We start from the raw sequence: 21,071 nt of genomic DNA, 5'->3' as shown, positions 1-21,071 counted from the left end.
CCTTTAATTGCAAGAATCCCAGAGCCTGTGATACCATCCACACAACCTTTCCCATCTCTTCTGAAGATCATCAAGGGGTGCAGAGAAAAAGGAACAGTGATTGCCAGTCCGGGACTGGTGGGGATAATGTCCATTGCAATAGCTGACATGTAGAAACCAGGGAAATACTAAGAACTGAACACTCTGCTTTAACCTTCTGTTAAGGTCAGAACCAAACTGTTGCCGTTTTGCTTTTGCATTACAAAAGTATCTCTGAAAATGAAATGTATCTTTCATAGTAATGATTCTATTTTTTTCGCTGATATTTTTCTGTTGCTGTAAAATGCATATTTTTCCTACAACAAAAATGGCAAGGACCATGCAAGTGTTAAAAACAAAAGAAGCCAAGACTAAATCAGGCTCATTAACCCATCTCTAAAGGCTAAAGGAGCAAAAGATAAGAAAACCACAAGAATCTATGCCTTATGATTGGTGGACTTTTTCACAGTTCTTCTAAAAATAATAATAGCTAGCTTGTTACTTCTCCTTTTCTGTATAATGGTAAAATAAGTCATATCTACCTGTATGTAAGAGGGTATAAAAAGGGTACTGTGTTACCCTCCCTCTTTGCAAAGAACTATCTCAGTACTTTGTCCAACAATATCGCTGTTTGCAATAAACTATGAGAAAGAGTTACAGCTGCCTGGTTATTCTCTACTAGGGATAGCAGCCTTATCACTTCACTGCTGTGCCATTTCTCCCAATAATAATATTTCATATTTTTAATAATAATATTTTTGCCCAACAGGTGCCCTTTAATTAGATAAATCAACGTTTAAATGATTTTTTAGTAGCCGTAAAGGGGTTGTTCACCTTTGACTTTTATATGATGCAATCATATTCTGAGACAATTGCCAATTGGTTTTCATTTTTTATTATTTGTGGTTTTTGATTTATTTCGCTTTTTATTCAGCAGCTCAACAGTTTGCAATTTGAGCAATCACGGTTGCTGGGGTACAAATAAACCTAGCAACCATGCATTGATTCGAGTGAGGGACTGGAATATGAATAGGAAAGAGTCTGAATAGAAAGAGGACTAATAAAAAAGTACCAATAGTGATACATTTGTAGCCTTACCGGATATTTGTTTTTTTAGATGTGGTCAGTGACCCCCATTTGAAAACCGGAAAGAGTCAGAAGAAGAAACAATTAATGAAAAAACTATAAAAAATAAATAATGAAAGTAGGGATGCACCGAATACAGGATTCAGAAAAGATTTGGCCTTTTTCAGCAGGATTCGTATTTGGCCGAATTCAAGTGCCTGGTCAAACTAAATCCAAATACAAAAAAATCATGTGACTTTTCACAAACACAAACAAGGAAATCGAAAAATGATAACAAGCGAATGATTCTCTTTCCCCTCATTTCCCTAATTTACAAATGCAAATTAGGATTTGGTTCAGTATTTTGTAGAATAAATGAAAGCCAATTGAAACTAAGGGCAGAGACACACATGGAGATTCGGGGAGATTAGTCGCCTGAAGACAAATCGCCACTTCTTTGGGCGCAGGGGCATTTCAGGGGCTGCTGTCACCCCACCGCTCCGTGCTTCTAATTTATAGCGTCAGAGTGGGCCGAGGAGTGGCCGCATCGCTAATGCAGTGAGAACTATTGCGCTCGCTGCACTAGCAGAGACGAATTTCTGTTTTAAAAAATGGAAATTCGGCTCTTAAACTTACCAGGGGTGGGTTTTTGCCGCTCTCTGGTAACTGGCCGCTGTGTAGCACCTGAGGCAAGATTCTCACCTTGCATCATGGCAGGAGCGCTCCTGTTCAGGCGACTAATCTCCCAGAACTGCCTTCCTGCCGGCTAGAATGTAAATTGCCGGCGGCATGGCACTGTGAGTGCTTCATTTTCAGAAGTCGCCAGAATGCACTGATTGCCATCCTGTGGGGTGATTTACATTGTAGCCGGCGGCAGACAGTTCGGGGAGACTAGTCACCCTGAAGAAAAGAATCTGCCCGAATCTAAATGTGCGTCTCTGCCCTAAATCGCTGGGATATGGCACTTGGAGCACTTTGTTTTCTGACGTAGCCCGAAGTTGCCTCACGAGGAAGGCAGTTCGGGGAGATTAGTCACCCGGTGACCCGGAAAAAGAAGTGATTAATCTCTCGAAATAGCAGCGTGTGTCTCTGCCCCAAAAGGGGAAAACAGTCCCCATACCTGTACATTACAACTAAACTAAAAATAAATATAACAATGCTCCACAAGAGGGTGCTAACTTGTTAATAAATCACTGAGGGTATCTGGTAGCAAGATGGCTGATAGGAAACAAAAAATCTACGGAGAATGAAAAGCGGGAAACACTGAGGCAGTATGATAAGATGAATAGATTGTACACTTTGATTTTTTGGGAGGAGTAATGTGTAGGTCCCTATCTGACTGAGAGTACTAAAATGGCTGCTCCTGAGCTGAGGTGAACCAACATGGCGCAGAGACGATTGGCTGATTCCGGGTGTGGCGTGTGGTAGGGGGCGGGGTTAAGCGCGGAGTTTTCACACCTCCTAGTGGTTTCCGTGTCATACTGAAGAGCGGGGGGCTGAGGTATTATACCCCGGTGCTGTCTTTCCTGCTGCCCCGGGAACATGGCGGCTCTCTCGGCCTGGTTCTGGAATGAGCGCTTCTGGCTACCGCAGAATGTTACTTGGGCGGACCTGGCAGACACTGAGTCCGGGGAACAATACCCGCAAGCAGGACACATCCTCTGCGCACTCCCTGTAGCTCTGGGGATCTTCGCTGTCAGGCTGCTGTTTGAGAGGTGAGTGAGGGATGGGCGAGGGGTCTGGTGGCTGCAGCCTGTTCGCCGATCATTGGGGGTCCAACATGTAGGCCGAGGGTCTTCTAAACTACTACTCCCAGAATGCTGAGGGGGCCGCACGCCACATGGAACAGGAACGTATTAGATAATCTTTATTGTTGGGGCGGGATCGCCTTTTAAACATTGGCTCCAGGCGACTGGATTTTAAACCATAGTTGTATTGGTGACCTGCCCGTTATGTGTAGCTGCTGCTCCTCATTTGGTATGGCTACTGGGAGCTGTAGTTTAACAACAGCAGGATACTCTGAAGAATCAGGTTTTTACTAAAATGGTTGGCTCGCAAGCCTTGTGTCTGATCAACGCTGCGACTTCATCCGACATTTCTATCTCTTAAGGTGGCCATACAGGGGCCGATAAAATCTGCCGACAGACCAAGTCAGCAACTTATTGGACCGTGTATGGGGCCCTCCGACGGGCTTCCCCGATCGATATCTGCCAGATGTCGACCGGACTAAAAATCCCATTGGATCGTGGCCGCATCTGTTCATTGATGCGGCCCCGCGATCCGACCGCCCGTTACCCATCATTAGCCCTAGGGCCCACGATCGGATCAGCCCGATATTGCCCACCTTATTGGGGAGAGATCCTCTCGTTTGGAGACATTGTCAAAGATCTCTCCGTGTACGGCCACCTTTACCCTATTTCTGCCACATGCAACTTGTCGTAGGCTTTTTGTCGCAGTGCGTCGGATCGCGCAGAAACCGTCCGTGTAGTCCTACCCTAAAGCACATACATTTAAAATAATGGCACATGGGACTGTTTTCATGATTGTGTGTTTTGCTCCGATGTCCAACTATCACTGCCCTATGTACTCCTGCCAGGACACTCACCTTTAAAGGAATCCTAAAGGATAAATAAAAAAACCCTATTTTTTAAGGGTTAGAGTACTATATGCTGCTGGTTTTACTTTGAGCGAAAAATTTATATTTTCTTTAAAAATGTCCCCTTTATTGTAGCTCTCTATAGATTTGCCACAGTTGCTGTCCCTGTTATACATGGGGTGGGTGTGTCCTAATGATCCCTGCCCAAAGCCCAGTGGTCAGTGGACAGCCAATCACAGCCCTGCAGTCACACACATGAAGACAGGCTCCAGTTCCCTATCAGGTCCTGCTAGCTGCTGATTGGTTCCTGTCCTACAGTACAGTGGGCTGAGTGCTACAGCCTGGGAAAGGAGGCAACAGGAATGGAAGTGGAATTTTCCAGAAATTTTTACAAGAAGCTCTGCTTTTTTTTCAGCACTTTACTTCTATATTTAAGACTGTATAATGCCCTGGCTCATTCTTGTTTTTCACACAATTTGTCTGCTTTAAGTAATTTTAGGAGCAGTGACAGGAGATCAGGGCATTTTGCTATGTACCACTGGACAACCATGTTGGTCTGAGGGTGATGACACACAGGGTGTCACCACAGTTGTGACAAAATACAGAAGAATGCATTTTTCCCCAACAACACCAGATAGCAATATGTAAAGTGTTTTACATTTCCCAGTGTTAGTAAACGGAGAGGTATGTTATCAGATGTGTTGCCTGCAGGCAGATCTGCTGAACATACCTCTCCATTATTGAACATCCATATGCCATTGCTCTGAAGGTCACTCTCTGCTTGGCTCAGCTGCACCTCACTCCATTCACTGAAATGAGCTTTGTTCATGAATGAAACATTGTCCTTCAACAATAAACAGGTATTCATGAAGTTTTGGGGAAAAATGATTCTTCCTGAAGCCATTCTAGACATTTTTTGTGTTTATGAGGAAGTGTGTTCCTGCTAATTATGTAACTTCTACTGTTTCCTTTCTGGCGAGATAAAAAAAACTAAAAACAGCAGACCAGTCTTGCTTTATGGTAGGGGAACTGTCTTTATGATAAAACAAAAAAACAAAACAACTAAGCTGTAGTGGTGATTTTATAAATCTGCAGTCTTTTGTTATATTTTCTTCTTGCAAGTATTTTTTTTTTTTCTGGCAGCAAACACTCCCTTGCTGTAAAAAGAGCTACTTGGCTGCTTCAGTACAGCAATAATAATAGTTACCCTTTAACTGTGTTCGTGTAGTCCTACCCTAAGGGATGAAGACCCAAATTATGAAAAGATCCGTTATCTGGAAAACCATGTCCCAAAAATTCTGGATAACAGGTCCCATAGCCAAATTAGATCAAAACGCATTTGATTTGGTTGCTGTTATCAGCTGCGGTGGTGCAGTTTAGCATTGTGCTTTGTAAATGAGCCTTTATGTATACAGCTGAATGAAATAAGTCCACTGCTTATCTGTGTATCTATTTGACATGTTAGAAAGTCCTGTTTTGTGAGGACTGTTGTGATCCAACTCCAATCCAATGTATTTGACCAAATGCCCTACGGGCTGAATGGTTGGATACTGTATAATTGGGGGGAAATACTATGATTATTTTTATTATCATCCTTTATTTATATAGTCCTGACAGTCTGCAGTAATTAAGGGGCAGCTTTATTAAGGGTTGAGTTGTTTTCCACAAAAATTTGAGTTTTCAAGGTTATTTTTTGGTCAAAAATAGATTTTTCAGGTTGAAAAAAAAATACTTTTTTTTAGATTTATTATACCCAGACCCTGGAAATAGCTTGGATCCAAAAATACACCATCTAAAACTATTGAGGTCATGTCGAAGTCAATGGCAGAGGTCCCTTGAAACATTGAAGATGTTAATAGTAGGGATGCACCGAATCCAGGATTCGGTTCGGGATTTGGCCTTTTTCAGCAGGATTCGGACTCGGCCAAATCCTTCTGCCCGGCCAATCCGGGTCGGGAGGTAAGTCGTGTGACTTTGTCACAAAGCAAGGAAGTAAAAACAATTGTCCCATCCCTAATTTGCATATGCAAATTAGGATATGCATATGCAAATTTGGTTTCCTTCCACTAAGGATTCGGGGGTTCGGCCGAATCCAAAATAGTGGATTCGGTGCATTCCTAGTTAATAGTTAATTCGGAGGGGTTTGGTCGAAAACTCCCATCAATTCGAGCAGTTTGAATTCCCCCCCCCTGAAAACTCAATTAATTTGAGTTTGTTAACCCCGAACTTGCAGAATATCATTTATTCTGTTTTATCTTTATTTTGTAACCATTCGAGTTGTGAGTTCATTCATGTTCAAGCAAGGTTTTAAAAGGCTCACATAACGCTTAAATTTCGACCTTTGATAAATATCCCCCTAGATGTAATTTGCAGCTAATGTTTTAGCTATAGCATCTTTGTTTCAATCGATGTTCTTATTAAAATCATATGAAGAAGATAAGTGTTTCTGACTTTCACAATTAAAACCGTTCTCATTTCCTGCAGGATGGTTTGTGGTCACCACTCACTGCAGCCTGGGAAGTGATTCATTCTCCTCCTCATCAGGGAAAGGCACTCATTAGCCCATTGTTACTGGAACACTTGGGGCACATTTACTTAGCTCGAGTGAAGGAATAGAAGGAAAACAACTTCGAATTTCGAATGTTTTTTTTTTGGCTACTTCAACCATCGAATTGGCTATTTCGACCTTCGACTACGACTTCAACTTCAAATCGAACGATTCAAACTAAAAATCGTTCGACCATTCCATAGTCTAAGTACTGTCTCTTTAAAAAAAATTCGACCAAGCACTTCGCCACGTCAAACCTACCGAATATCAATGTTAGCCTATGGGGAAGGCTTCCTAACAATTTTCTGATTGAAGGAAAATCGTTCGATCGATGGATTAAAATCCTTCGAATCGTTCAATTCGAAGGATTTATTTGTTTTTCCTTCGATCGATCGTAGGAAATGCGGTAAATCCTTTGACTTCGATATTCGAAGTTCAAAGATTTTACTTCGATGGTCGAATATCGAGGGTTAATTAACCCTCGATATTTGACCCTAAGTAGGGATGGGCGAATTTGACCTGTTTAATTTCGCCAAAAATTTGCCGCCAGCCAAATGTCGCAGATGCCCATTAAAGTCTATGGGCGTCAAAAAAATGTTGTCGCGCGGCGAAATCTTTTTGACGCGCAACTTTTTTTTTTTTTGATACAAGTCTATGGGCATCATTTTTTCGGCGAGAAGAGGTGAAAAAATTCGCCCATCCCTAACCCTAAGTAAATGTGCCCCTTGGTGTGCAGTGAGCGGTCACCTGGCCAAGGGATGCCATGCAGTGTCGGACTGGCCCACTGGGAACCAGGAAAATTCCTGGTGGGCCCAGGTGTCAGTGGGCCCTCATGCTGCTAAACACTTGGCCTATTTCATGGTCATTCCCTATTTCTATGAGAACAAAGAGGCTAAATAGATGGAATAATAGATTATAGTATGTAAAGAAAAGAGATTAGGAGAATAGAGGTTGAGTGAGGAGAGGAAGAAAATAGTACTGAGAGTGGGTCCCTGGTCTAAAAACTTTTGGTGGGACCCTGGTCTAAGGTTTTTTGGTGGGCCCCTGGTGTCCCAGTCCGACACTGATGCCATGTAGCGTGATCGTTACCCTTAGGGGCAGATTTACCAAGGGTCGAATTGAAAATTCAAATTTTAATTTTTATGGTCAAAACTGTCAAATTCGACTAGGGAATTATTTAAATACTATTCCAGATTCTTAAAAAATTTGAATTCGATTTTTGAGATTTATCATACTCTAGCCCTTTAAGAACTAAAAGTCGACTATTCGGGACCTAAAACCTGCGAATTGCTGTTTGTCAGTGGGACATGTCCAGGGATCATTTTGGAGTTGTTTGCAACCTTCCAGATATTCAAGTTTTTTCGGAGAGAAAACTCCAATAGAGTGTAAGACGCGCCGGGAGATTTCCTCCGTCCCTTACCTCCCGGCGCGTCTCTTCTCATCTTTGTGAAGCTGGCACTTGACCCCGAGTGCCATGACATCATCTTTTGACGGCGAATACGAATTTTTGGCGCCAAATTGTCTTTAAAAGCCCAATTCTCCATTTTGACAGTGCTCAAGCTGGCTTCTGTTTACAGATCCTGCTGAAGCGTTTATAGGTAAACTATACCCTCAAAATGAACACTTAAGCAACAGATAGTTTACATCATATTAAGTGGCATATTAAAGAATCTTACCAAACTGGAATATATATTTAAGTAAATATTGCCCTTTTACATCTCTTGCCTTGAGCCACCATTTTCTGATGGTCTGTGTGCTGCCTCAGAGATCCAGAAATACTACAACTCTAACTGTAACAGGAAGAAGTGTTGAAGCAAAAGACACAACTCTGTCTGTTAATTGGCTCATGTGACCTAACATGTATGGTTTGTTTGGTATGTTTGTGTGCACAGTGAATCATACGATCCCAGGGGGCGGCCCTTATTTTTTAAAATGGCAATTTTCTATTTATGATTACCCAATGGCACATACTACTTAAAAAAGTTTATTATTATGAAAATGGTTTATTTACATGAAGCAGGGTTTTACATATGAGCTGTTTTATGCAATATCTTTTTATAGACACCTACATTGTTTGAGGGGTAAAGTTTTCCTTTAAATTGTGTTTGAATTCCTGGTTTTTGTCTCCTGCTTGACTTTTTGACTCCGATTCCGGCTGCCTGCCCTGACCTTTTTGCCTGATCTACCTCGTTTTGGACTTGTTACTATTTTGCACTACTCCTTGTTCCTCAGCAGAAGCCCCGGGGCCCCAAAAGGACGTCTGTGAATACCAGAATCCACAGGGGTGCCCTGTGCATCTGAGTGTAACCCGCTGCCTCTAGAGGTTACAACTGACAAGTACGTTACATCGAGTTTTTAAAATTCAAATAAAATTCGATTTGAGTTTTCGGTTTGAATTCACTCAAGCTGAAAAATTTAGATTTTTATAATACATTTTGATTAATCGAATTTCGAGTTCATGGGAGTTTAATAAACAAAAAAAACTTGCATAAATTCGAAATTCGATGAGCCTCCCCATGGGGCTGTGTGCTCTGCTCCAGTGAGCGGTTTGGGAAGGTTTGCCTTTGGTGTGTGCCAGATACTCTCCGCTGAGTTCGCTTGTGGATTAGAAAAGGCTTTTTGATGTGGCTGAACATTTCATGTGACATTATAAGATGATCAGGAAATTGCTTAAGTTCTACTCTCTATTTAAGACGCTCTGTGAATTAGCCAAGTGCATCTGATGACTGAATGAGCACTGTTGTCATGAACCAGTCATGTGCGGTTACCATCTGTGAAACCTTAACATCTCATTGGTCGTTGGTGGATTTTTTTTTCCTTTTAAGACAAATTTGCTCTATAAACAAGCTGTCGGTTTTAGCTCTAGTCTTCATTCTTTGTCTTAAAGTGATATTGACTCCTCTGACTGATATGTTGTCAGTATTAATAGTCACAAAGCTGCAGCACATTTTTTTTCCCTACAAAATTGATGTGATTAAAACGTTGGAATTTCTTTTGTTTGTTACTTTTAACTGTGTTTTTTTTTTTTGGTGAGTGGTCCTCCATGATAGATATATATATATATATAATACACAAAAGCCATGAATATCCTGTAAATTATATCCTTATAAACGGTGAGTTCTGATGTCATCAGTTATAAACTGTGAGTTCTGATGTCATTTCTGTCACATGACTCATTGAAATCTGTGTATTATAATAAATAAAGTACCCCCAGTTGTAAAATATGAGGATATTAGAAGTTACCTCGGAGTTCCATGACCTGTATAAAAACACTCGGCCTTCGGCCACGTGTTTTTATATGGTCATGAAACTCCTCGGTAACTTATAATATCCCTATATTTTACAAAAGGGGGTACTTTATTCACTATATAATTTTCTAATGGTTTAGAAAGTACCCGCACTGTTCAATTAGTCAAATATATTGTATATAGTTCAAAATGGACCAGCACTCCAATATTTTTGCAACACACTATTTATTCAATCATCACTTGTGTATCTGAAGTTTCGGCCCCTGTTGATAAAGGCCCCAAAAGGGATGATTGAATAAATTGTGTGTTTCAAAACTATTGGAGTGCTGGTCCATTTTCCAGTCTCAGGACTTAAATTGAAATAAAAATGTTTTTATTCACTAAACGACTAACGTTTCGGCCTTTCTCAAACTGTGTATATATATATATATATATATATATATATATATATATATATATATATATATATATATATATATATATATATATATATATATATATATATATATATATATATATATATCCCACAAAGAAGGTCCACACTCTCAGGACTTAAATTGAAATAAAAATGTTTTTATTCACTAAACGACTATATATATATATATACATACAGTTTGAGAAAGGCCTCGGAGAGGCCGAAACGTTATATATATATATATATATATAACGTTTCGGCCTCTCCGAGGCCTTTCTCAAACTGTATATGTGTGTATATATATATATATATATATATATATACACACACACAGTTTGAGAAACGTTTCAGCCTCTCCGAGGCCTTTCTCAAACTGTATATGTGTATATATATATATGTGTATATATATATATATATATATATATATATATATATATATATATATATATATATATATATATATATATATATATATATATATATATATATACATACACACACACAGTTTGAGAAAGGCCTCGGAGAGGCCGAAACGTTAGTCGTTTAGTGAATAAAAACATTTTTATTTCAATTTAAGTCCTGAGAGTGCGGACCTTCTTTGTGGGATATATATATATATATATATATATATATATATATATATATATATATATATATATATATATATATATATATATATATACACACAGTTTGAGAAAGGCCTCGGAGAGGCCGAAACGTTAGTCGTTTAGTGAATAAAAACATTTTTATTTCAATTTAAGTCCTGAGAGTGCGGACCTTCTTTGTGGGATATATATATATATATATATATATATATATACACACACAGTTTGAGAAAGGCCTCGGAGAGGCCGAAACGTTAGTCGTTTAGTGAATAAAAACATTTTTATTTCAATTTAAGTCCTGAGAGTGCGGACCTTCTTTGTGGGATATATATATATATATATATATATATATATATATATATATATATATATATATATATATATATATATATATATATATATATATATATATATTATATATATATATAGTTGCGAAGGTCTTGAGAGGGCTCTTTGCTTTTACCCATCATGAGATGTTTCTTCTGTGATCCCTTGGCAATGAGAAACCTTGTTATAGGCTATCAATTAGGATTAAATCAACTGATCTTACTTTGCACTTATAGGGGGCAGGTTTGCTTTCTAAATACTGACAGATTTCAGCAGGTTTCTTGGCTTTCCGTGGCTTTTTACACCTTTTTTTCTTCATGTGTTCAAAGCTTATTCCATGTGTCATTCCACTTTATTACACATAACTTAATTTATGTACTTATTTGTTTTGATTCCATTGTAGGTGTGCATTACTTGTGTTGTTACCAGCATCTGGTACCTTCTGTCCGGCCGAACCGAACCCTAATTTGCATATGCAAATTAAGGTTCGGATTCGGTTTGGTATTCGGCCGAAAAAGTGGATTCGGTGCATCCCTAATATATATATATATAATAAAACATTAACGATATGAGTCTGATAACTAATTAATTCAGATTCACATTACATGGCAGTATAGAAACCAGGGCATTCAATATCAGAATTGATAATTAGTCCTGTAGGATCAGCTACCATAAAAGATGCAACGTTTCTTTCTGCTAAATGGTTTAATGATTTCCCAAAGATGGGGAGTTGCTATGGACAGCTTTTGTCACATAGATCTCTATACGGTAATTGAAGCTCTGGGCTGGGACACTAAATTCTGTATATGTATAAACAAAAATAGGGGGCCCGTGGCATTTAGTGATGTTGCTCAACTCATATGGTACTAAGCACAGCTGAAGCTGTTTTTAGAGAATCGGTTCTTTATACAATATTGTATCCTAATGTGCCTCTTTTCTTTGTATTTCAGCTCTGTTAGGTTTGGTGATTGAATAGTATACCCTGGGCTGCTCGTTTTACTTCTGACAGATTGACACCAGTAGTTGTTTTGTTAATACAACGCAAAAGATAAACAGTAAATAAAAAAATAAAGGTGATTGATTAGGATACCCTGGGCTTGCTTTACTTCTGACAGATTGACACCAGCAGTCATCTTGTTGATATAACACAAAAGATAAATGAATACGTAAATAAAAAAAACGGTAAATAAACACGTGTTGTGTTCTGTAGACATCAGTAGATTTAAATGTCATGATTGTGGGGCGACTGGTAAAGGAAAAAAAAATAAAATCCAATTTTTTACATTCTTTAATGAAAGAGAAATCTATCTTCAGTATACTTCATTAAAAAAATGTTTACTGTTTTTATAAGAAACTTGACTGTATGCAGTGAAATGCCCCCTTCATTTAATTGCTCTGACTGCTGTGGATAGGAAACTTCAGACGGTCCCTAACTGCTCTGCAGGGAAACGATCATACTTTCAAACAGCAGGGGGAGCCCCTTCGCCTTACTTCCCAGAACTCCAGCAGCTTTGTTTGTTTCCCTGTAGAGCAGCCGACGACTGTGTAGAGATTTGTATCTACAGACCCAGTGCAGTCTGCATATTCTGGTGCAGTAAGTTCATGTTTAGTTTAGTTTAGTATACAAAATACAGCATTTCTATCATTATTTCATTTTAGACTTTAGTTCCCCTTGAAGAACCATCTTTCACTCTAACAGACTCCATTGGAGACAAACATCACCGTTAATGATGCCCATAGCAACCAATCAGCTATTAGATCTGAACAGTTACCTACAAGTTAAGGTGGCCATGCACGGGCCAATGAAAGCTGGTGAAAGCCAGTCAGCAGGTTATTGGCTAGTGCATGGTGCCCTCCGACGGCATTCCCCAACCGATATCTGGCCGGATGTCGATCAGGCAGGTTTAAAAATCCAGTCAGATTGAGCGACATATTGGTTCGTTGATGCGGTCCTTGCGCCAAACGCATGCATTCCTATAATTAGGGCTCACGATCGTACCAGCCCGATATTGCCTACTCAAGGTGGACGATTTGGGGCCAGATCCACTCGTTTGATGACTTCTCCAAACAATCAGATGGCCATGACCTTTAGAAAATACAAGCAGATATCTGATTGGTTGCCATGGGCAACACCACTGGTGATATTTGTCTCTGATGTTAATAAGTACATCCCTGTATATTTCAAAGCCACAGCCTATTAACAGTAGCTCCAATAATGTTCCATTTCAGAAGAGACTGTTGGTTCCCAGATGTTGTGAAGTGATAAGGGAATTCTGATTCATCAGAGATGTGACTTGATTGACATGAGTTGGAAGCCATTTTTGTGGCTGTGAAACAATCGTGTTATGGTTACAAGAGGCAAGGCGTGCTAATGAATGCCAACCAGCACTTCATTAATGGGGAACCATCGTGAAAATGAAAATTTAATATAAGCTTCCTTGAAGTAAGAAACTTTTTAAATACAATAAATTAAAACATCTGCATTGTTTCTGAAATAATCAAGTTTATCTCCACTACTCTTCTCTCAACATTTGTTTCTCTTCATTCTCTCTTGATCCAGCAGTTGGGTGTCAGATGAATGATCCAATATATCTTATAGTGGGGCTCCCTTTCCTAGCAGATGTATTAGAGCTTACTCAAATAACTGATTCCAGTACAAACAAAATCTAACAAAATAACTGCCTTTTGCACAAACTCTGCATGTAGAGAGACAGGATTTCTGGTGATTTTAATAGAGTGAGCTCTAATACATCTTCATCTGTGTTGTGGCACACGTATACTACAATTCCCTTGTGATCATGTGCCAGAGCATGTGCCTCTATATCTGTAGCTATCCATCATACCAGGCATCTGTTTGTTTGTAGTCTTATGGATTGTTACCTTGGCAAACCTGTACGTAGGTAGTTACAACAGATTCTTCACTCCAGCATTGTGCTTAGAAGAGAACCCACAAGGCCTGCAAATAAATGTGAAATAAATAAATATCTTTCTAGAAAAGCATTCTGTAAATGTTGCTTATTATCCACACGTGCAAGTGAGAGACGCCCTTACAAAATAAGACTACATAGCTGCAAGATATTCTTTCTCATCTCATAGACTTGGTAATTAAAGGAGAGAGCCGTCTACTGCCTGTGTTTTTCCATGAGGTGTGTCTAAATTGGTTCACATCATCTGTAATTATTATTGTTTTGCTCATTTATTTATAAACACCGAACAAATGATGTGGCGCTACAGAAGCATTTGCAAATGGGAGTGCACTTCCTTGATGCAGAGAGTGGTCACATCAGAAGTCGTGAGAAATTCCACATGGTTGGGATAATGGAATGGTGAGATTTCATACAGGAGGCAAACAGCCAGTATTTGCTCATGCACATGCTAAACCCTATTACAATGTTTTTCTAAAATAAAGAGAAGCACTTCGAATCCCTTGTAGGGTGTAATTCTGCAGTTCAACTAGAGCAATTAGTTCTGCAAAGAAGAGATTTTCTCAATGCTAATGGTACAGGGGGGTATTTAAAGAAAACATCCCAATGTAAAGCTAATAAGTTTAATATCTCACCAGTACTACGTGGGGGTCTGGGTGCTCATTTCCCTAACCTACAGCTCAGGTTGGAGTTATCCAACCAAAAGAGAAAACTGCAGGCGCTCACAGATCCCACAAAGTCCTGAAGCACGAAAAGACCCGATGTCACGGAAACAGCCGAAATTGAAGTCCTGTTGTGGGAAAAGACCCGAAGTCACGGAAACAGCCGAAATTGAATTCCTGAAGTGGGAAAAGACCCGAAGTCACGGAAACAGACGAAATTGAATTCCTGAAGTGGGAAAAGACCCAATGTCAAGGAAACAGTCGAAATTGAATTCCTGAAGTGGGAAAAGACCCAATGTCACGGAAACAGCCGAAATTGAAGTCCTGTTGTGGGAAAAGACCCAATGTCACGGAAACAGCCGAAATTGAAGTCCTGTTGTGGGAAAAGACCCAATGTCACGGAAACAGCCGAAATTGAAGTCCTGTTGTGGGAAAAGACCCGAAGTCACGGAAACAGCCGAAATTGAATTCCTGAAGTGGAAAAAGACCCGAAGTCACGGAAACAGACGAAATTGAAGTCCTGTTGTGGGAAAAGACCCGAAGTCACGAAAGGAGGCGAAGTTGAAGTCCTGAAGCCACGAGTTCAATTCCTCTGAACACCAATGTGTGTTTTTTTTAATCCCCTGGTCACCAATGTATTATATTAATACTCTATAGGCCCCTGCCACCAATGTTTTTTTATAAAATATTCTTTGGTGCCCCAATTTTTTTAACTTGTAAGGGGATTCCTAGAACAATGCTTTTTTATGGGTGGCCCTGGCGCCAATATTTTTGTTTTAACTTATAGGGGGGCCCTGGTCCCCAATAACTTTTTATAACGTGTATGGGGGGTTACCTTTTTTAGCGTTGGTGTCTGTGTGGTCTTTTAACTGTGATGTGGAGTGGACGGTATCTTGGGAGGGGCTTGGTGGGCGGGCCAAGGAGGCCCCGAAAATGTTGTTGTACTGGGCCCGTGTAACAACGGTCTTGCCTGTACTAGGGATGCCTGGGAAAGGCAAGTAACATGGCATGGCACTGCCTTACATTTTTCCCTGGACTGGTGCAATATTTCCTAAAATAATAAAATGGGTCAATAACTAATTTATTTGTAAAAACGTAATTCTTTTTTTACATGACAGTCCTTTAAATGGAAATAAAAATGACTATATGATATAACTTGCCCCAATCTGCTATCTTTCCACTCTCAAAAACTTTTTAAAGGGTTGGGTCACCTTTAAAATAACTTTTATTATGTTATAGAACGGCCAATACTAAGCATCTTTTCAATTGACTTTCATTATTTATTTTTTATAGTTATTTGCCTTTTTCTTCTGACTTCTTCTTTTCAGGCCCTCTCCTATTCATATTCCAGTCTCTTATTCAAATCCATGCATGGTTGCAAGTAATTTGGGCCCTAGTTACCAGATTGTTTAAGATGCAAATTGAAGAGCTTAATAACAAAAACCTTCAATAATAAAAAATGACAACAAATTGCAAATTGTCTCAGAATATCTCTACATCATACTAAAAGTTATTTCAAAGGTGAACAACCCATTAAGGCACAAAGTATTTCTATTAGTGAATGAAACATTATTCTTTGCTCAAATGTCCTCTTACAGCAGCTTCATCCAATTATCTGAAGGTCATTGCCTTTTAGCCATAAATGTTACACATGCACTTCCCATGAACCTCAGCTTTTACCTTTTACTCATCCCATTATTGCATGTAATGTTAAGTTATTACTACATAAAGAGTGTTACATCATTCCTCCAGGTCTTAAAGGGATTCTGTCATGATTTTTCTGTTTAAAATATTTTATTTGATTTTCATATTAAACAAATTAAATCAAAATGACAACAAATGTTATGCAGATGAAGAAAATATGTTGCATACGAGACAATGGCATGATCTGTCATAATTTTTATGGTGTCGTTTTTATTTCTAAATTACACTGTTTACACTTCAAATAATTCACTCTACAATTCCTGAACCAGCAAGTGTATTTTTTATTTATAATATTGGTGTGTAGGCAGCCATCTCAGGTCATTTTGCCTGGTCATGTGCTTTCAGAAAGAGCCAGCACTTTAGGATGGAACTGCTTTCTGGCAGGCTGTTGTTTCTCCTCCTCAATGTAACTGAATGTGTCGCAGTGGGACCTGGATTTTACTATTGAGTGTTGTTCTTATATCTACCAGTTAGCTGTTATCTTAGGGAGCTGCTATCTGGTTACCTTCCCATTGTTCTGGCTGCTGGGGGAAAGGGAGGGGGTGATATCACTCCAACTTGCAGTACAGCAGTAAAAAGTGACTGAAGTTTATCAGAGCACACGTCACATGACTGGGGGCAGCTGGGAAACTGACAATATGTCCGATTTCAAAATTAAATATAAAAAAAAATCTGTTTACTCTTTTGAGAAACAGATTTCAGTGCAGAAGCAGCACTATTAACTGATGTGTTTAAAAAAAAAAAAAAGTTTTCTCATGACAGTATCCCTTTAAGCAGTTTTTCTTATCCGCAGTGTCCCAAGCAGTTATGTTTTTCTAGCTGTGTCATTTAGGGCAAATTGTATTCATTCAAATCATGAAAGTAAATTTTAAAAAATTCCTTTAAAGAGGCAGTAACAACACAAAAATGAAAGGGCTTTGTAACACCAGAAACATCAACATCAGGGATTTATATGCATTTAAAGATAATGCGCTGGTAAAAATGGTTTGTTTTAGAAACACTGCTACAGTTTATATAAATAAGCTTCTGTGTAGCCATTGGACAGCCATTCGAGTTGAGTAGGGTAAACGGTACATGTTTACATAACATATAAAGGAATGTAAACGTTTGTCAAATGTCTGTACAAAACTATAGAATAAAAGCTGCTCTAATATAGAAAATGACTTGTCATTAGTTTGTAGGTGCTGGATACACATTATAAAGGAAATACATTACATAGGTATAATTTATCATGTAGCCATTAAAGGATAGTCCACCTTAAAATAATTTTTCGTGAACAAAATTATACGACCATCTCCTATAATTTTTTGTGATTTATGAACTATTTCCATTTTATTTTTTGCTTGGAATTAAACGGTTATCTAGTTGCTAAGGTATTACCATAGTAACCTGGGAACTCTCCTGAAGTTATAATGGAAAGATAAATATCAGAGGGCCTGAAAAGAAAAATAAGCAATAGAAAATAAGAATACCTCTAAAATTGAAGCCCCATAGTCAGTTTGTTGTTTGCCTGCCAGTGCACAGATAATGACACTGCAAAATGGACTTGTGCTAGAGAAAAACAATCGCAACAAAGGGTGAAGGGCTGTGCATTTATAATCTAATTATTGACCTCGCAAGGATCAGACATGGAGTTGTCGCTGTTTCCCTTTACGTCCTGTGAGTTAGAGAAACAAAAAAAAATGTTAGATTAAAGCAATGGGCATAAAGTGTGTTCGGCTCAAGTTCTCTTAATTGGATTGACTGCTGAATCCTCTCAGCATTTTAGAGAATGTGTGCACCACCCACCATGGAATGCAGAGGGACATCAACATGCAACAAGGTGAGGGAGGAGCAGCAGTTCAGATAGTGTTGATACAACCCAACTGAATGAACTCATAGAGTTGCACAAGGGGGAAATTACAAAAGGGAATTTAGTCACAGGACAGCAGTTATTTGCATGTGTTTGAAGCTTTTAACATTTGTGCCACTTGAAGCACTGAATGTGCCTAGCAAGTCTGAAAAATTCTCTTAATTATTCACTTCTTTTTTTTTTTTCATGCTTCAACCATATTTGTTGCCAGGATCAGATACGGATTTCAGATACAGCCTCTTTCTTTTGGCAATTTGTTTTAATAAAGATTCTGATTATTTCATATTTGGAACTCTTACAGGTTTATCGCAAAGCCATGTGCGATTCGTGTGGGAATCCAGAGCAGCGGCCCACGCAGGGCTCAGCCCAACGCCATCCTAGAAAAAGTCTTTGTGTCCATTACAAAGGTCAGTGCCCAGTTACATGCCAGAGGATACGGTTTCATTCTTTTCCTTCTTGACACTATGTAGAGGTCAGTGCACCTCTGAATTAAAACATTGGGCAATCTAGTGAAGCAAACGGCTACCCTTTTGTCCCGACCAGCATCATTTTCCACCGTAGGGAATTTCTGTTAAAGATTTGCCCAAAAAAAATGAAATGCATACTCCGCTCCAAAATTCACACCTGGTATGCACCCAGGCCAAAGTAGTGACTCTGGTTGGGTCATAACTATTGCTTTTGAATCTGAGCTGAAAGCTAAGGATCAATTGTAAACTCACTGAACAGTTATATCCCATGTATCCCCCCTTAGAAACAAACCCGTACTAGAAAATCCCCTAACCCCCTACCCTGCGTAGACCAACCTCCCCCCCCCACAACCTTACTGCCCCCCAGGCAAATGCCCCTAATTTTTTACTTACCCCTCCGTGCAGATCTGGCCTCAGGAGTTCACGGGCGCCATCTTCTTTTTTCTTGGAATCTGAGTGGAGTTTCGGCACATGCGCAGTTGAAGTAAATTTCCGGTCATGAACGACTTTGCATGCGCTGAAAATTAAGAAAGCTTTTCAGGGGGCAGTAAGGCTGTGGGGGAGAAGGGAGGTTGGTCTATGCAGGATAGGGGTTTTTTTCTAGTACGGGTGCACTGACCTCTACATAGTGTCAAGAATCAGAACCAGTCAACTGAAATGGATAAACAATTCAGTAGCATAAATATATTGGCATTATGATTTATGTTCGGGTATAGATCCCCTTAAGATTTATGTCATGGCTTGTTAAAGTGGCCTGTCACCTAGACCTAAAAAGCTGTATAATAAATGTCTTTTTCAAATTAAACATCAAACCCAAATTCTTTTATTATTTAAGCATTCATAGCTGTTATATGGGGGAGGGAAGGGTCCCTATTGGAGGTTTTTCCTGTATAGTCAGTTGATGTTGAGCTAAAATATCAAACATAACCAGTGTGTGGCTGGAATTTCACCTTGTACAGTTCTAGATTTCTCTCCTCACCTGCTTGTTGTGAATAGCGTTGGTCTTGTCCTGCAGTGTCCCATTTCACCCTCCTTCTTGGTGTGCACGTGGAATTCACTGAACATACATTTGTTTGTTTATATGTTCACAATAGCAAACAGAAGGTTCACAAGGCAACAGCGATTGATCTCTTTAACACCCATCTCTTGGTCTAATTTCAATTTCCTTTTCCTACCCTTTGATCATTATTTTACAATAATGGATACTGACTGCGAGTGGAGGGTACTTTTTCATGCCAATGTACTTCGTATAAATGACATGAGCCACAATAACTTGACACCCTTAAAGGACCAGTAACATCAAAAAAATTTTTAAAAAAATTCGTTAGTACACAACGAAAAAAAAACACATACACAAATTATACTTTAAAAAAAGCAAAGTCTTTATTAAGAAATAACTTACAGAAACTCTGCTTCCTGTCTTCTACAGAAACGGCGAAAGGGCGACCATCCATTGAGCGGTGCTTGATTTCTCCTCCCTGGCTCTCTGCTGCTGGATCCTTCAGCTGCCACATTCTGTGCTTTCTGTAGTGCAGCGGCGCTTCCAGCAGGAACTTGAGGCGGATCTGCGGTGCCGTTGTTCCTATGGGCCATGTTCTCTCTCTCATTGCTGTAACAGCTCAGGCACTGCTGAGCTGCGGGGCTCTGCATCCAGCTGACTACAAGTCCCTGCGTCCCTCTGCCGTTAACGCTTTCGGAGAAGCTGCCCAGCAGATGGGACGGATGCATGGTGGGACTTGTAGTTTTGTCGGTAGCTACGAAGCCCAGAGAGAAACAGTTGCAGCGGGTGCGCGCAGCTGCGAGGGCCAACTACCGGTTGTCCCAGCAAACTGTGAAGAGAACTGTGAAGAGTCTTCTTTCTCCCCTTGCCACACAGCCGCCCTACAGGGAACTGACCAGGACTCACCTCCCCGGGCGGAGGGGGATCTTGTAGGGCCTGAGCTGTTACAGCAGTGATAGAGAGATCATGGCCCATAGGAACACCGGCACCGCAGATCCGCCTCAAGTTCCAGCAGAGAGCCAGGGAGGAGAAATCAAGCACCGCTCAATGGATGGTCGCCCTTTCGCCGTTTCTGTAGAAGACAGGAAGCAGAGTTTCTGTAAGTTATTTCTTAATAAAGACTTTGCTTTTTTAAAGTATAATTTGTGTATGTGTTTTTTTTCGTTGTGTACTAACGAATTTTTTTAAAAGATTTTTTGATGTTACTGGTCCTTTAAAGGAGAAGAAAAGCAGAAGGAAAGGTTAAAGCCAAGAAAGCCTTATCAGAAAGGTCACCCTAAATATACCAATAAACCCTCAAAGTAATGTTGCTCTGAGTCCTCTGTCAAAAGAAACACTGTATTTCTTTCCTGTGTACACATGGGCTTCTGTATCAGACTTCCTGCCTTCAGCTTAAACCTCCTTCCCCCAGCTGTGAGCATGCTCAGTTTGTTCCTCTCCCCCCCCCCCTTCTCTGCTGTAATCTGAGCCCAGAGCTATACGTGAGCAGGGAGAGTCTCAGGCAGGAAGTGATGTCATACCAAGCTAATACTGCAGCTGCTATCCTAAACAGAGAGCTTCTAGAGCTGGTAAAACATTCTACAGAATAAATATCGCATTCTAGCTTGCACTATTGCAGCAAATCTACTGGCAATAAAATG

General features: G+C 39.8%; 1 protein-coding gene across 2 annotated transcripts in view; it reads left to right on the top strand.

Moving 5' to 3' along the window:
* The first annotated feature begins 2,467 nt into the window (after positions 1–2,467).
* cers5.L (ceramide synthase 5 L homeolog) overlaps positions 2,468–21,071 on the top strand; it is a 49,163-nt gene continuing 30,559 nt past the window's right edge. The window contains exons 1-2 of one of the 2 annotated variants that reach the window (XM_041580923.1): positions 2,468–2,798; positions 18,266–18,371. In XM_041580923.1, the coding sequence (XP_041436857.1) occupies positions 2,626–2,798; positions 18,266–18,371 (279 nt within the window). In that variant the 5' untranslated portion in view covers positions 2,468–2,625. 2 annotated transcript variants of the gene reach the window in all.

The sequence above is a fragment of the Xenopus laevis genome, chromosome 2L (genome assembly GCF_017654675.1).
Source record: "Xenopus laevis strain J_2021 chromosome 2L, Xenopus_laevis_v10.1, whole genome shotgun sequence".
Lineage (NCBI taxonomy): Eukaryota > Metazoa > Chordata > Amphibia > Anura > Pipidae > Xenopus > Xenopus laevis.
Note: the sequence above shows the minus strand (reverse complement) of the source record. Positions and strands in the feature narration are given on the sequence as shown.